At 36.6% G+C, this 17,108-nt stretch overlaps 2 protein-coding genes across 3 annotated transcripts; one reads left to right on the forward strand and one right to left on the reverse strand.

The window, feature by feature from the left end:
* Window positions 1-1,173: 1,173 nt before the first annotated feature.
* LOC143377212 (uncharacterized) lies at window positions 1,174-11,682 on the reverse strand. Of its 2 annotated transcripts, none has more exons than XM_076828379.1 (10): window positions 11,362-11,682; window positions 10,883-11,182; window positions 10,566-10,790; window positions 9,725-9,981; window positions 9,400-9,661; window positions 7,886-8,098; window positions 6,101-7,805; window positions 5,381-6,018; window positions 2,581-2,708; window positions 1,174-2,489 (listed from the first exon to the last, which is right to left on the reverse strand). In XM_076828379.1, the coding sequence occupies exons 1-10, from the start codon at window positions 11,485-11,487 to the stop codon at window positions 1,484-1,486; spliced, it is 4,860 nt and encodes a 1,619-aa protein (XP_076684494.1). In that variant the 5' UTR covers window positions 11,488-11,682; the 3' UTR covers window positions 1,174-1,483. The 2 variants fall into 2 exon arrangements, with proteins under 2 accessions (XP_076684494.1, XP_076684420.1); XM_076828305.1 differs by having other exon boundaries at window positions 10,566-10,793.
* Window positions 11,683-12,785: 1,103 nt separating this feature from the next.
* On the forward strand, window positions 12,786-16,548 carry LOC143366111 (activating signal cointegrator 1 complex subunit 1). Its single transcript, XM_076806901.1, has 6 exons — window positions 12,786-13,133; window positions 13,216-13,325; window positions 13,425-13,743; window positions 15,582-15,745; window positions 16,060-16,187; window positions 16,260-16,548. Exons 1-6 carry the CDS (start codon window positions 12,919-12,921, stop codon window positions 16,383-16,385), a joined length of 1,062 nt encoding a protein of 353 aa, XP_076663016.1. The 5' UTR covers window positions 12,786-12,918; the 3' UTR covers window positions 16,386-16,548.
* Window positions 16,549-17,108: the final 560 nt, after the last annotated feature.

Consider the following 17,108-nt stretch of genomic DNA (forward strand, 5'->3'; position numbering starts at 1 on the left):
GTATCATAACTCGGGACCCAAGCCGATGCGGCTTATTCGTGACGCTTAGTCGCCACGGAGGTCCTTCGAATAATGAATATCGGCTAAAAATTTATTCGTTATCCTCGAATAATTTCATTTTATTGGAAGATTAGTCGAATACCTAATGTCCAACTCTGGAGCTGATCTCCGAGCGGCCGCAACATACAAGCAAAACTCTATATAAATGCGTTTATCCCGAAACATGATTTTTTCCGAACAGTAGTCTGTATAACAAATGATATTATGAACAGACTCCAAAAATCTTGGTGGCATTTTCTTTGTAATTGAATTCGCTACCGTGTCAGACTGCGATCATAAATTATAGAGGTCATAGTTTCTCGTTATATTTAGGCATAAAATTACTCCTCTTTTAGCACGTTTGTGTTCAAACATATTAGAAGATCTTTGGTTTTTTTTATTTGAGACAATCCTACGTCGTGTTATACTGGCTACCGTCGGCGCTTCTTTTGTTGTAGCAGTGCACTGATTGTGAGCGCCACGTAGAAATCGAGCCACTACAGCAGCGTTCTTCAACCTTTTTACACCTGCGGACCGATGAAAATAGGAGAAATATTTTGCGGACCGGCTGACGGCTAAGACGGAAATAAAAACCAATGTAGATAGTATTTTATTTATTAAATCTAATGTTATAAAATTAATAAAATAAAAAATTAAATGATAATAAGAATATAATATTAATTGTAATTTTTCGCGTACCGGCAGATCTCCGCGAACGGTGCCGGTCCGCGGACCACCGATTGAAGAACACTGCACTACAGGAAAATGAAAAAGTTTTTTTTTCATATTCTTGTATAACAAATAAAGTAAGGCCATGTTTTTTACTGCGTTATATACTTTTCCAAAAAAAAAAACAACCTAATGGTCACGTATTTTTTGAGCGATTTGATGAGAATGCCCGCTTAATTAGCTGTAATACCCACTAGTATGTAGACTTTTTATGAGAGACACTTCATTGTTACGAATAACCCTGGTTTAAATATCACCTATCGGCGATGGACAGGTGAATGTCGCCCCACCCATGGGGGATGATTTTCACTTAAAGCACGCTGCAAAGGGTTAAGTCTATATGAGGCCTCAGTCTTCATCTCCCTATATTCCATTCAAGTTGTTCGTCCTGAGATTTGAAATAAGTTTTCATTTACAATTGGCGGATTTTGAGACTCCGTTGTATCTCTTTCACTAACTGTACATATTTCGTTTATTACTAATTTATTCATAGGCGACCTAACCCGAGAGCGGTCCATAAGATGCCAAAAAATTGAAAAATTTGTACTGCAGTCACATATTAAAAGTAAGATATTATACGCATTTGATTATTCATATTTAATACGTATAAAATATATGTACTAAGGTAAACTCTATGCTAATATGTTTGTTTAAAAGAAATTAGTTTTTAATTGGCTATATAAATACTCGTAGTAAAAAATATGTCAATGATTGTCTAGTTTCTTGATATATTTTGCCCCCTTTTGTATAGGGACATATTAGGAATTACCAAACTATCACTGGGTTCTTGATCATTTTCAGAAACGTTCGTGTTACGAGAATTTATCCTCGCACTGATGGATTTAGAATTTTCCAGTTTTGGCGTAGAAGTTCTCCCTTTTAGCAGTACTGCTTGCTCAGTACTTTTACTAGCTTCCTTGATGGAAATTGAAGATACATCACTGAAGTCTGGCAAACCGTAATTGCTATCAAATTGCTTTTTGCCTGGCGATATTATTCTTTTACCAGTATTTATTGGTGTTCGGTCATCGGAATTCGACGATGAACTTAAAGCACTTGCTTCGCGCGTTTTTTTTAACGTTGTTATTGCCCAGCCTAAACCAAGTTTCTTAAGCGCTATTTCCATTTCTTCTGGAGACGATGCATATTTAAATATGTCAGATGATGGCGTACTTGCTATTTGAGAGACTCCAGATAATCCAGAAAAACTATTTGAACTTGTCGACGTTACGTTGTCTTTGCTGTTTTTGTCTTCTTTGTTTGGACTGATAATTACAGGAGCAATCGATTGCAATTCTTCTGTCTGACAGAGACACGGTTGATTTACTGTATCGCACTGTAATTTTTTATTACTTGTTTCTGGAGTAACATTCGTTTTCTTGTCGCCTTTGTGTTTCATTAAATTTCGGCTATCTGTGCTTCCAGACGGCTTTGACAAGTCAGAACATGGTACAATCACTTCCACTTTTTGTGTTGAACCCACTGAACATGGTTTTGAAATCGAAGGAGTACACAATTTTTCAAAATGTTCGCCTTGTGTATTAAGCGGAGCATCATGTTCTGATTGATCCTTTCGACCAGCAGGTTTAGTTATTTGTGTCTCTGCAATTTTTTTTATTGACGATGGACTTTTGACATTGTTCTGACTTTTGTTTAGAGTGTCTGGTGTATCAAATTCAATTATTGTTGATAATTCATGACCTGATGATTCAATCTCAGCTCTGAAATTTACTTTCATTAGAATCGGACAAAAAAAACAACAGAATTATAAGTAATAAATTGAAAGGGGAGAAAACAAATATTCCTTTTTACCTATACGGTCCGCTAAGTAAGCTCACCGGTGGTTTACTTCTCCCATTGTAAAACATAGCATTCTCTGTCGGTCTTGATGTTTTTGGGATATCAGCGAGTAACGGAACAAAATCTTCAGTTTTTTTAAACTGAAACAAGTAATCAATAGTAAAATAAAAAATAACAAATAACTATGTTAACACTTTGAGTGACGCTGGTGTGTTTTTCATGTTGATATTAATTCTGAAAAGCATCGAGAAAGCATGCATTGTCCAAATGCCCGGGAATTTTTGCTTTGAAAACAAAGCGAGCCCAAAGCTCTGTGCTAGGTCGCCTAAACTACGCACTATTCCCTGGAGCTATTGATTTCTGACCTATACCCAAGTACTCGAGTAGCCAAACTAAAAATTTTAATTTCTATATTTTCTATTACATCTTCATAACAGTATTACCAATGGATTGGCGATGTTTTCCTGACAAAAATAAGTCTAAACTCGATCTCACTCGAACTAAATTCAGAGGTGATATAAAATGCGCTAATTACAAATACTCCAAATTTTAACTATGGGGTCGTTTCACGTTAAATCGAATACTTTTTGCAGTCGATATGGTGCGATTTTGTTGAAACTGAAATGTGATGCAGGCCAGGGGAAATTAGGGGAGGTGTACCTCATCATTTTTCAGGCTTCGCATTTGTTTAAAAAATACAGACCGTCAAAGTTTACAATCTTTACTCATTCTCGCGAAAATGAGGTCAGTGAATGAATTTTCACCTCCGGAATTATAAATCACACAAAGTTGCGATTCTTCTTTCATTTCAATCAGGAAGGCTTGATCTTCGCGAAGACAAAAAATATTTTTGGTCTGAAAAATCACTTCTGCAACAAAATTTTTTAAAACAGTTCTGGCTTTTTAAATATTACTTCGAGGTCACGTTTTTTAGAATCAATAAAAATGTAGCCAGATTGTTTGAAGCTTTTGCTATAAAATAAGAGTTCCTTTAGACCGATGACTTACAAATTGCCTTCACAATGAGATGCTAAGCATCGCGGTACGCTCCGTGACGGGTACACAAGCAGCCTATGCGCTGGAATGCTGCACGCGGTTGATCATGCCGATCACAGCCTATATCTTTGAAATGATATCTCTAAATGTCATCGGAAAGGTTTCTCAATCATATAATTTCGGTATATCTCAGAAACAGAATTGACGTGCTATTGCACAAAATACAAAGGTAGAATAAACTTTACAAATAGGACATAAAATGCTGGATGGCACTTTTTTGCAACTTCACATGCGCATGTCATGGGATTTGAGAAACCGTTATAAGACTTGTATCACGCACAAGCTTACAAAGACCGTTAGAAAATCAAATTCTTATACCCCGAAATTTATTAGAATTGACGAAGGTACCTTCTACCAATATTAGGTACGTTTAATTACGTTAGACAGAGTGATCAGAAAAAACGCCCTGCTAGCTTATAACCTCGCTTTACAGTAGAGTTACCAATTACTGTAAATGAAAGCTTTTATAGCTTCAAGCCAATATTGCAAAAAAAATTATATGCACAACTTGCTCGTTTCATGAAGATGAAACGCGTTCTGGCCGCATTCTTATCTGCAACAATTAAGCACAACCATTACCCCATGGAATATGTTCATCACATTTTTGTGACTTCCATCGAGCAGACACTTTTATTTCACAAATACTGAAAGAAACAGCAAGCTGATATTTACAGGCCTCATTATTATGGAAAAAGTTTCATTAGCCGATGAATGAACTTTTGGACTGTGGCCTAAATGTGGGCCAGTAAAGCAGTTCTAAAGTATATATAGTATATACAACGTACCCCAAAATAATGAGATAATACGAAATATGCAAATTCTTCTTGCAAAAAGATGTTAGGGTACGAACTACCGCGAACAGGGTCACTAAATTATTTTACAACCCTACCCAAATGTGAAAATACGTCACTAATGTGTTCAATGTATTTTTTCTCAAACATCATATTTAATTGCCCGCAACACCCTACCCATAAATAGACTTCTTACGCGAGGTATTTTATTTTTTCGAACGACCCTGGTTCTTATATCACGGGGTCAGCAATCGGCAGACGAATGCCATCCTACATACAACAGATGATTTTTTTTTAAGCGCGCCGCAGTCAAGAGGTGAACAGTTCGCTGTAAAATGAATTTAAAAGTTACCAATCTCAATGAAGTCTTATTTGATAGAGAATCTCTTAAAACCGTGATTTTGGAGTGACATTTAAAGAACAAAGATTTTTTGTCTAATTCTCTTGTTATACGAATGAATTTTTAGACCAAAAAGTAATTTTTTCATAAAGGTGTAACGTATAGTTCCGGAGATAAAAGTTCATTCATAGACCTCATTTCCGCGAAATTGTGTAGAAATTGTAAACTTTGACGATCAGTATTTTTTTAAATAAATTCGAAACCTGCACAATGATGACTATAAGCCTCCTCTGATTTCAAGGGGACTACATCATATTTCAATTTCATCAAAAATCCCAAACATCAACTGCCGAAAGTAATTGATTTGTCGTGGATTGACCGGTATTTAGATTCATTTTCATCGAAAGATGCTTGTCCATCTATTGGTACTCTCGTGAAGGTCTAATTAAAAATATAGAAGTTTACATTTTTATTAGTGTGAACGTATGTTCAAGCGAGCGCAACAAAACTATCAGATGAAACAATCGCTCGAAACTAATTTTACCGACTTCAAACGATATTTCGCCAAACCTTGTGCCACTCAAAGTATTCAGATTACTACTAGTCGCTTAAAACCCCGAATTACCTCTTTATTGGAACGTTTTTCTGTAGTAATACCACTTCTTTGTGTTTTTAAAGAAGATTCAGGTTTAGAATCATTAGTGTCTGTGGACGTCTGAATTACACGATTTACCATAGGTTTATCACTTTCTTTCGTCTCAGTTGCATTATTACTAAAACTTTTGCTTTGTTCTAAAATTTCTTTTGATATCATTTCTATCACCTTTTCATCGTGAATTTTCGAAGAGTGCCTAAAATCACGTTCTGCCGGTACAGACAGTAACGTTTGAGGTCTATGCTGTATTTTAAATGCATCGAGCTGTATGTTGACGCTTTCTTCACTTATGATTCTTGGTTTAGTTCTGGTTTTCGGTGGTACTTTTGCTTTTGAATCGATAGAGTGCACTGCATTTTTAGAAGCATTTCCACTCGTTAGAGTTATTACCTTCATTTCTTTAGTCTGATGAGTTTCCTCTTGGACAATTGCGTTATTCTTAATAATTTTTTGCGATTCAATAAGTGTTGCTGCAAGCTGATTATGAATTGCCTCTATATTTTCTACAAGGTCGCGGATACTTTGCAGATCATTAGCCATTAGTTTCGGCGGAGGTAATTGTATTAAACTAGATTCATCATCTGCACTAATTCCAGAGAGTTCCATACCTAAAAACAATTATTCGTCTATAATTCCTTCGTTTTTTTTTGTGCTATATGATATAGTTATTAGCTTTAAAAAATAATGTACCTTTTTGATCATTTCGAACTTTTTCAATAAGATTTGTTAAAGAAACTATTCTTTCGGCACACATGTTTTGCAGATCTTCATATTTTTGCAATATTTGAGGGCAATTCTTTAATGCGTAATTTTGGATATTGTTAAATTGTGCATGCATTAGTTTACATTCTGGATTCTTACATAAGCAGAACCCTAGCGAAACTAATGGTCGCTTCTGTTGATAATCAGACGTATCGGTCGATGTTGTATACCCACTTTTCGCAGACGAGGGCGTATTATTATCATTTATTTGCTTCTCTGTAGATGCGAATTTAAGCATTTTATTAATTTTATTGAGATGAGGCACGTTTGAAGGCATCTTCATAGTACGTGGTGAAGGAGTGTTCGGTGTTGATACAGGACTTACGTCCCTTTTCAAGAATTTCATAGTTTCATTTGCTGAAGAATCTAACATTTCGAGAACAGAAATGTTATTGTTTAAAACTTCAAATATATCTTTAGGTTTCATTGGCGGTGGACTGGCAAAAGATGTGGAAGAATCTGAAATGTCTTTTGTTTTAATTCGTTTTAATTCTGACTGCGCGCAATGTACTTTACTTGTAGACTGCTCTTGGGTGCCTGTTAAATATACTCGTGAACTTTGCGTACTTACATCTACAGCTATGTCTGCAGTTTCAGGCGGATTAACTTTAATATTGCACCCGTTGTTATTGACATATATTTTAATTCTTTTACTAGGCACATCTGCTGTACCGCTGGGCCCTTTCTTCACACTACTGTAACGTGCTTTTCGTAAACTTTTCGAAAATTTCTTTGTAAATGATGCAGTTTTGCTTACTCGCATTGCACATGACTTTTGAAACTTTTTCGATGGAATCTGACGTAATGTTTTTCCATCGTGCTCCTTTTTCGATGTTACCTTTGAATCTTGCTTGTCATTATCAGTAACTCTATTTGTCGCTACAGAACTTGTTGATTCGCTACTATCTGCTTTAGCTGTAATAACTGTGACTATTGGTTCAATTGGGTAATGCGTAGTAGTCGCTTTAGTTGCATTGTTAGTAGGATGAAAATCACTTTCTTTTTCCTGTATTAACTCTACTTGTATGCTTTTATCTTCAGCTACATTATATTGACATTCTGTTGTAGTTTGCACAGCAGTTTCTACTTTGCCAATGGCTGAGTTATCTTTCTCTGCCATTTCGTTGTTTCGAGTATTTTCGCAATGACAAGATGAATTTATCACTCTAATTTCAGGCGACGAAGACTTTTGAGTATCCGTCTTCTGCGGCGTAATTGATTGCGCTTGACTTGATTTCTCTTTTTCAAATAAAGGCTTTACAGTTGCGTTGAAAATATCATTTGGCAGGTTTGCTCCAAATTCTTTTAATAATAACTGCCTTTGCTTTTCAACCTTTTGTAACATACTCAGTATTTGCTCGTCGCGTGAAACTTCAGTCTCTTTACATTTATTTTGTGAATTTTTACTAGTTTCTGTATATTCGTGGGAAGAACATGGTACATCCCAAGAGACACGCATCTCGTCACTTTTATTATTATCTCTAGGCGTAAGAGTAATTTGTTTTTCCATAGGATACGATTTGCATTGTTGTAAACATTCATCATTTAATAAAGTCTTCATTGCACGATTCAGTTTCTTTTTATGTTCGTCTCTTAATATCCTTCTTTGTTCTTCTTGCATATGTACATCTTTCTAATAGAAGACAAGTATAATGTAATTTATAATTTACAGCAGAAATTGTAAACAAATATTTAGAAAGGAATAGAATATACCGGGTAGTGTTCAATTTGGCTAGCTTTCAATTTTCGCTCCTCGGATGCAAGGTGACTTAAATTCTGCACGAATGCTTGATAATCACGACGTACTTTTTCCCGTAGCAATGCGTTTTCGCCGCGTTTTTGGGCATTGAATTTACGATTTTCTGCTAAATGTGTTTCAGTTGCTTGTGGTTGGCCAATTTCTTGTGCTAAGTCTATTGCACTTGGCTGGAAACATAAATATGATATTAATTCTTAAACTGCTTTTTGTTTTTCGTTTTCACGCCGAAGCGATTCCACAAGTCTCTAGCATTGGGGTGTTTCCACGCTGGAATAATACGGCGGAAGCATAGAAGGTACTGTTGCGAGCTGATAAGATTAGATGGGATTGAAAATTACGTATGTACCATGACGGAGTGTACGCTTCTCGACTTCGCCTTTTGGATGCTTTTCTACGTAATATACAGGTTTTAATCAATCTTGTGTGCGAGTCGAGATAGCGTTCCGGCCAACAGGTGACAGTCTTTATACGTCACATTTAGTTGCTTGCGAAACGAAAGGCAGAGAAAAATACCGATCAGCAGGACTCGCATTCCTTTCAAGTTCATTCTCGAACGCTCTAGACAGTGTTAAGGGGGTAGGTTACCGTCCAAATTTTCAAAAGTTTGCATATTCTGCTAGCTACATCTTTTCTACGTATTTTAAGCACAACCGGGCAACGAAATTCTAAAAAATGTGCGAGCCTGAACATGAGATCGGATAACGATGTCCAACTTTAAACGCGATTTCCCAGACTCTACGTTTCCCAAAACGGTGAACATAAAATCTCGAAAACTGCTGGAACGATTTGAATGAAAATCTACAGGGAGCTACAGAAAACTATTCCTCTCCATGTATTGGGAGCACATTTTCAATATAAATTCTTAAAAAACGATAAATAATATTTTTCCTACAAAAAAAGGAAAAAATCAGAAACATCAACATAAAAATTCTATTAATTTGTTTAACAAAATTTTGCTTCCTGCATAAGATGGATACTGTCTTACAGATCATAAAAATGCCTTTACTTTGTGTTTTAGGTAATTCACCTGTCCGGAATCGCGTTCACCATCAAACGGTGCATCGCGTATACGTTCTCACATTTATATTTATAACTTTTTTTCCTACAAATATATTTAAAATTTTCTTTATGCGCATTAAAGTCAACGAAGTGACGCTTAAAAAGTAAAACAAAAATTATCTCTATATTCATTTATTACTTCAGAATGTGCGTTTGAAGAAGGGCCTGACTTTGGGTTGTTGAGGGTAACCTCCCCCTTAAGTTTTCTTATATAAAACCTACATATTTTTTTAACTATATTTTACAGTATTTCCTCGTTACGGGGTCGGTTTGGTGTACACGATACGGACTTTTCGCTATCCCCACCACTTCTGTCTTAGATTGCTCATTTTGTATGTTGACAATTTAGCAATGCTTATTATTAGTATTTGTTATTCTTATCTGTTATATTTTGTCGACAACTACATACCTCATTCCATAGATGTATTTTCTCAACTACACCAACTGGTTTCTCATACATGTTTCTTTGATGTTTACTATGATCGTACAGTTGCACTTTACTACTTGCTGGGCAAGTAACATGTTTCGATATTCTCGTGCACTTTGATGTTCTTGATTGTTCACTATTATCAGAAAAATATGACGAATCATCACTAAACGAGTTAGAACTATTCCCATTATTGGTGGCAGTTGAATCTGAAGATGGTTGCACATAATCCTCAGGATTATACCTTAAGCAATAAAAGATTATACATGAAACGACTTTACATTCAAATTAATGTTACAGTCCATACCTTGATATTCTGTCAGTTTCTATTGGAGTGTCATTTGAAATCGTTGCTGCTTTCCTAGAATTTTTGTCATCGTGTTCAGGTTCGTGTATATCTACAATTCGTTCAGTATTTTTCGTAGTAGCTGTGGTTCCTGATGTTGACGGCGCTGCGACTGAATCAACAACACATTGTGTTTTTGGAACTGAAGACTGAACATGTGAGGCTCTTGATTTTGGTCTTAAAACTGGGGAGCATGTTTTCAAATCGCTGGCAACAACCTATAAAGAAAGTTAGCGAGCATAGTTATATACTTATACATTAGGGCTATTCGAGTGCTCGAATATTCGGATGGCTTGAAATTCGGACCGAGCCGGGACTCGGTTTTCGAGCCGAGCCGGGTACTCGTAAAATCCGGGCCGCCCGGAAGAACCGGATAGCCCGTATTGTTTCGGGCCAAACACCCGTTTCCAAGTAGGTATTGATTAATTTATAATCTTGAAGTTTACTTATTAAAAGAATTTCTAACTACTTTCAAACCCCCCGGGCTTGTGCGAACTTCGCACTACTCATGTTTTCCTCGTATCTAGTGGGCGTATATAAATTTTTGGAGGGTGTATTTTTGTGCAATATATAGTGCTTATGTACCCGGTTCTTCCGGGCGGCCCGAAACGATTCGGACTACCCGAATTTTTCAAGCCGCCCGAAAAAATTCGAGCTACCAGGATTTTTCGGGCCGCCCGGATTTTACGGGTACCTGGCCCGGCCCGGTCGGTCGAGCCGAGTCAGGCTCGGCTCGCTTTATTCGAGTACCCGAACAGCTCTATTATACATTTCTTGTTACATTTAAAGGTAAATATCGTACCTTTATATACGATTTTGTAACTTTTCCCGGTGACTTTCTAACCATGATTTTTTTTATCCTTTTCTTGGCAGGTTTATGTTGTTCATTCCCTTCATCGATATCTTCTCTTATGACATTCTTTCCTCGCATTGTATTCTGATGAAGTTCTGCGACCATTGTAGACCTGTGCTTCTCTAAGCCTCTTACTTGATGCAATCGTTCTCGATGCAGTTGCTGCGCCATGTCCTTCTGTACGAATTTTACTCAATCTTTTGTAAACTCTCTAATACAATACGTTAAATTCAATTCTACGAAGTTATGTAAGTAAAGTGTCTCACTTGCGAATTAATAACGTCTTTCATTGGTTGCTTTGCTCTTCTCAAGGCCGCCAATTTATTTCTTTTTTCTTTTTCCTGAACTACTGCGTTATAATCGGGTTCCAACGTTGCACATATATGAGCTTCGCCAATATCCGCCATATCTTCTTGATATTTTTGTTGAACGTCCATGATTTTTTCATTATATATGTCTCTCAAATTTTGCTTATCACTGTTCTTAAATTTCTTAAGTTCCTCCTTCGCTATATTCTTAGCTCGCTCCAAAAGCCTATCTGATATTTCTTTTGATTGTTGTCGCACCTATATAAATTATGTTCACCGTTTTATTTAAATTTCTCGTATTATTTTTCCTGACAAACATGCAGTATTATGAAATAAATTACATGCACTAACAACGAGACATAAACATTATTTTCTTTATGATTTTAAAACTCATTTTGAGCAACTTTCAAATAATTTCTAATATGTATTATGTATACCTGTTCCAAGCGTAACCTTCGACGCCGATCCCTTTCATTTTTCTTAATTTGATCTAAATCGGACAATACCATTCTTCCTCGTTTAATGCTTATGGGATTTCCATTGACAGTAACATTAATAGACATATTTCCTTGGAGCAAGATTACATGTCAGTCAAATAAATTTAAGATATAATATGTCGTCTTCCTAACTCAAATTTTAAATTTTAAGGACGCCTATTCTCATTTTTATTCCATCAACGAATTATCATTGGCTGTGGTCTCGTAAATATTGGTAAATATAACACGTGCGACGCCGTTACAGCAGTTACAGATTAATGATGGGCGCGCAATGGGCGATCAGTTCAGATCAGTGGACTTGACAATATCGATGCTTCGAGTATCGATACTTTTCAATCCAAATATCGATATTTTGTATCGATATTTAATGTAACGATATATTTCCGTATCGATATTTAATATAACGATATATTTCAGTATCGATATTTAACCCATAAATATCGAAATTTCGATACAACCGCGGCAATTTAAAGGGTGCGTTCCACTTGCGTAACAAAAACATAAATAAAACAAATAATTAACGCTATAGAATCCCTTTTTCTAGTAGTTAGTAAAGGATGCCGAATGCTTAAGCATTTGCTTAAGAATAAGTAGCAACTATGTATACCGGCCATAAAGAGATAGGTATGTTTATTTCCGGTTTTGCTCCAAGATGGCTGCGGTTGAACCGATCGTTCCCTAGAGGATCACTATAAACATGTTGAGCGGTGAGCAACCTAGCGGTAGCGTTCAGCGGAAAATCAGTGAGCGGTTACTTAGCGGCTACGTAGCGATTGAGCAAAGAGGAGATATAATAAGAGGCGTCACTCCGGGCGGAACCTTTGAAATCCTTACTTGACCTTGGCATTTAAATTGGTTGTCTATTCGAGCGGGATATAGAAATCGACTAAATGTACCTCCCCGCGATTTGTTGATTATTGCCGAAGTTTACCGTGGTTTACCGATCATTGCCGAATGGGCATTTAAATTGGTTGTCTAGTGATTTCCCTAGTTTATGTATGACCTTGTCGAGTGACGCCTCTTATTATATCTCCTCTTTGGATTGAGTCCGCTGAACACACCCAATGTGTGCGTGACTGACGCAGGCGCAGTTCATGCACACATTACCACCGCTCCTGTAGGTGTTTCCCCCTCCATCAGCGGTAGCTCAAGCCCGCCGATCCCTGATTCCTGGCAAGTTGCAACCTTGGACTATTCTCCCTGTCATTTAAGAAGGAACCTGCTGACCGACGAGTTTAGACCGGTTCTGCGCAGGTCGTTGGTGCCGGGAGAAGGCACTATTGGCTGTATCCTCACCAACGCTTTTTCGGAGTCAATGAGCTCATTCTACATGCGCGAAACGGGTTCCTTCTTAAATGACAGGGAGAATAGGTATCCCTGTTATTATCATTCCTATCTTTCATTTAGAGCTGAATCAGCTGACGGCTGAAGTCATAGTGAGAGAAATTGAGAGAAATCTTCAGCAGTGCATTGACGAAGTGCAATATTTCCAGATAAATGAATATTCTCAAACCAGAGTTACTCTGGGTAGAAAACCGGTGCTATAGATTACCGGGAAATAGTGAACGGACAAACACTCACAATATGTCTCCATATACCGAAGACGATTACCAGGATGATCCAATGGATTGTGAGGACGAATATGTTAACAGCGACATAGAAGTTGTGCCACATGAAGGGACAAAATTTAAACATACATTCCATGTTGCAAAGTAAAAATTATCTTTTAAACTGAACATGTTATACGGTAAGATGAAAAGGTCACAATAGTAATGACAGTTGACAATGTTTTAGATCATTCTTTCCATTTATTATTGGAACTAAAAATTCCTCTCGTAAAAGATTAGAAGCTGAAACTAGAACTGTTATTCAAATTCCAGGCATAGGTCAGGATGGAGACATTGGTAAATATACTTTTGTCTTTTATAATTAAAATATAAATTCTTCGTTCGCACGATGTACAATTAATGCGACGATATAAATTTAATTTAATATAATTACAGTCATAACTGGACATGACCGTAAAGGAGTAATAACAGCACGGCGTAGAATAAACTTATTAATAGCAGCATCTAGGAAAAGGCTGACCTATACGCATTTCTTATCTATACCCTTAAATGAAGGGCACGTAATAATGAAATTTAATATGTTCAAAAATGATGTGCTTACAAACTCAGGAAAAACATCAAAAGGTGTGGATGAAACAATATTTCAAATACCAAGCAAATTGCATCTTACTCTTGGGGTAATGACGTTACTTGATGATGCAGAAATAAATCAAGCTATTGAAGCATTAAATTACTGTAAAGAACATGTTGTGAAGTATGCAACTATCACGATATAGTAATGCCTCCCATATTGTGGGGCTCTCGTGATTTCCAGACAGTATTCCTTCTCAATACTTATGCTGACAAACGTTTTAAAGTCTGTCTTCATGGGAATACGCAAACGCTTGAAAATCAGATTGTGAGATACTTTTTATTTGATATGGATACTTGCTCACAAAAAATTCGCAAGCTACTAGTTGTCTGCAAACAGTTTGTTGCGAGTTTGCTTCTCAAATAATAACGGTAAAAAACTGATTTCGATACCAAATTCAGTTTTCGTAAGTATTTTGCAAACTGTATTGTGAACACTGTTCGTGAACCATGTTTGTTCATTCTCCTTGTTGGATGGACGTATCAAAGACAAAACTAAGCATGAAATGTGTAATGAGGTGTTAAATACGTGACTCTGCTCCTCCCTATAGACCTGACAGTGGACCTGTTTATTGGCTACATAGAGAAGGAATATTGTATATACTGTGTATTTTTATCCCCATCAGTTTTTACAACTGTTCGGAATCGTATTCCTATTTTGGGCAAAACGTGGTCGCCTTCAACACGATGTTACGCAGAGTAATTATTAGTAATTCGAATTGGGTAGTGCGTGGTTTCTCATATTCATTGGAAGCACCGGGCTAATACCAAAAAGTAGAGAATAACAAGAGGCGACAGTATGATGAGCATATTGAGTTGTAAAGAGATATGAAATGCTTGAATTCCGCGACCCGGAAGTTCCACCGATAATATTCAACTGTTAAGGGGGAACACCACTGTGGCGGCTGAAAAAAATAAGTCTTTTTTAAGAATTTTTTTTCGGGAATAATTTACAGTTTTCGTATAAAATCTTTATTACCTACCTTTCGTACAATGTCTTAACACGTTGACTGCCGATGAAATCGGACGGTGCTTTCCTCGAAGCCGAAAACGCCCCGATGGGAGTGTACTGTTTAAAAAGGGGATCGTGGCTAATCCCCTTATTGCATCCGACCCTTCAATTATTCCTACCCAATTGATTTAACCTTTCCAGACCATCCAATCGGTGAAAGAGCAAAGCAAGATTACGCCGATCGGTGTAGTCGGCAGTCAACGTGTTAAGAGACTATAAAAAAAATGAATTGAGAAACATGCATAAATTTTAATATATGCTTAATCTTCTAGCTCTCGCAAAGAACATAGGTGGCTAGCGAAATATTTGTAACTATGGAACAGCAGCTCTGAAATCAAATTTAATTTTTTTTTTTCAGAAACTATTTGAGTGTAGTTTCCGTTGCACGTACAGATTTTTTGAGCGAAAACAAATTTAATGAAATACGCTCGAAAAACTGTCCATTTTATTTGCGGATTTTCGTAACTTTTTCTTCTAAAGCGCGTCATTTTTCAAAGACAATTTGTTTAAAAAATCGGTGCCTGCGACGGAAACTACACTCAAATTGTTTATAAAAAAATATTTAAATTTGATTTCGGAGCTGCCGTTCCAAAGTTACACCATCTGCCTGCGACCTGTTTTTTTTTGTGAGGCGTCGAGAAAATTAATTAATATATTAAAATTAATGCATGGTTTTCTATTAATTTTTTTTATAAGATGATGTACTAAAAGTTGTTAATACAAATTTTATATGAAAACTGTAAATTGTCCCTGAAAAAATTCTTAAAATTTTTCGATACCTTTTTGCATCAGGATATCGCATGTATCGGATTATCCGGCAATCTCAGACACTCTGTATATACGTGTCGAGACTCTCGAGTTACGCACAATATGGGAGTCACTGTATTTAAAATAATTATAATCACAAACTTTATTAAAGTTATTTCATCATTTTTTGCAACAAATTATAGACCTATAATTCAAAAATATGGTCAAATTCATATACATATACAAGGAACTGAAATAATGAATGATGATCCTACTGAAGCAAAAGTTTTATATGCAAGGATAAGTAATTCAAGTGAAGGTTTGCAAGAAATAGTAGATGCAATTGCAAACTATTATGCTGACATAGGTAAAAAAAATATACAGTTTTATCTTGAAAAGAAGCCGCACCTCGGGACCGGGCATGAGCTCTTTTGAAGTGCTCTACTTTTCGTCTCTGTCGTGGCGAGTAAGACGAACTGAGAAAAATTATGGTAAATTACAATCAGCACTGCCGCGGCAACGTCTATGGAAAAAAGACGAAATATGTAGGACTCGCTGGTATTACCTACTCGCCGCGGCAACTACAACAGTAGCGGGAATGGTGGCGGTTTCTTTTCGAGATAGCACTATACTATTTCAAGAATGGAACGCAAATATATTAATAATAGATATATTTTTTAGGCTTAATACGGAAAGAAACTGACCAACTTAAATTGCATGTAACTCTTATGAACACATCATTCAAATTGCGCAATGAAGAATTAAATAATAAAATTCGAGGCCCTTTCGACGCAACAAAAATACTGAAAGTAAATGCATATAACATTCATTTCAACCATAAAGTATAAAAACAATGGACTATAAACGTTCTTCATTTTTAGGCTCATGAAAGTACTTTCTTTGGAGAAGTACCACTAAAACAGATACATTTATCGCAGCGCCATACAATTAGTAGTAATGGATATTACCAAGCAAATGGGAAAATAAGTTTATCTGAAGATATGTAAATGTTTCTCAAAATGTTTCATTTGTCTATATTCGTGTGTACCGTTATATGAAATTTGTTAGATACAAAGCATTTGATATAGAAAAGGAATTAAAAATGGACTTCAATTTTGGTGTGAAAACACTATATAATAAAAATTCTCTATATAATTAAAATAACACAAAGTTTAAGGAATTATTGAAATACTCCCAAAACATAGATTATATGTATATAGGGTGGTCCATGCAACTTGCACACCTCGAATAACATCTACACTCTACAGCCAAAGGTGCTCAACAGACGCGCCCTGGTAGTTTCGCGGGTTTTTGCCCACGAGCAGCCCTCTCTCTACACTCCAACCGTATTCCCCTCCTGGCTTGTACCGCACTACCACAAGCACACCCCTATATCTGTCCGTGTGCATTACGCGCTGCCTGGCCGGCACTATCCACCGAAAATTCATTTCACCGAAACCCAAGCGTTGGGGTTACAATCACAAACAGAAAATCCGGGGTTCAAATCTCCGCCCGAAAGATCTTTTTTTTTTATTAGCTGTACTCTTATCCAGAAGGCGTACAACAGCTTGGGATTGCATTCAATAGTTTTCAAAATTACAGTTAGTCCGGGCGCGGATAATAAATTACTTTCCCTTACTCATCTGTTTGCCAAATTTCGTCTCGTAAAACTGCTAAAATGCTGTGCTCGCTTTCGATAATTGCCGCTGTTTAAGAAGGGTAGAAACACT

This window comes from Andrena cerasifolii, chromosome 1 (assembly GCF_050908995.1).
Source record: "Andrena cerasifolii isolate SP2316 chromosome 1, iyAndCera1_principal, whole genome shotgun sequence".
NCBI classification, from domain to species: Eukaryota; Metazoa; Arthropoda; class Insecta; order Hymenoptera; family Andrenidae; genus Andrena; species Andrena cerasifolii.

Coding starts and splice junctions, on each gene's coding strand:
- LOC143377212 (XM_076828305.1), bottom strand. CDS start 11,487: ATGTCTATTAATGTTACTGTCAATGGAAATCCCATAAGCATTAAACGA. Junction 10,794..10,882: donor AAGACGTTATTAATTCGCAA/GTGAGACACTTT, acceptor AAATTCGTACAG/AAGGACATGGCGCAGCAACT. Junction 9,982..10,565: donor TTACAAAATCGTATATAAAG/GTACGATATTTA, acceptor CTTTCTTTATAG/GTTGTTGCCAGCGATTTGAA.
- LOC143366111 (XM_076806901.1), top strand. CDS start 12,919: ATGAATATTCTCAAACCAGAGTTACTCTGGGTAGAAAACCGGTGCTAT. Junction 13,134..13,215: donor CATACATTCCATGTTGCAAA/GTAAAAATTATC, acceptor ACAATGTTTTAG/ATCATTCTTTCCATTTATTA. Junction 13,326..13,424: donor AGGTCAGGATGGAGACATTG/GTAAATATACTT, acceptor ATATAATTACAG/TCATAACTGGACATGACCGT.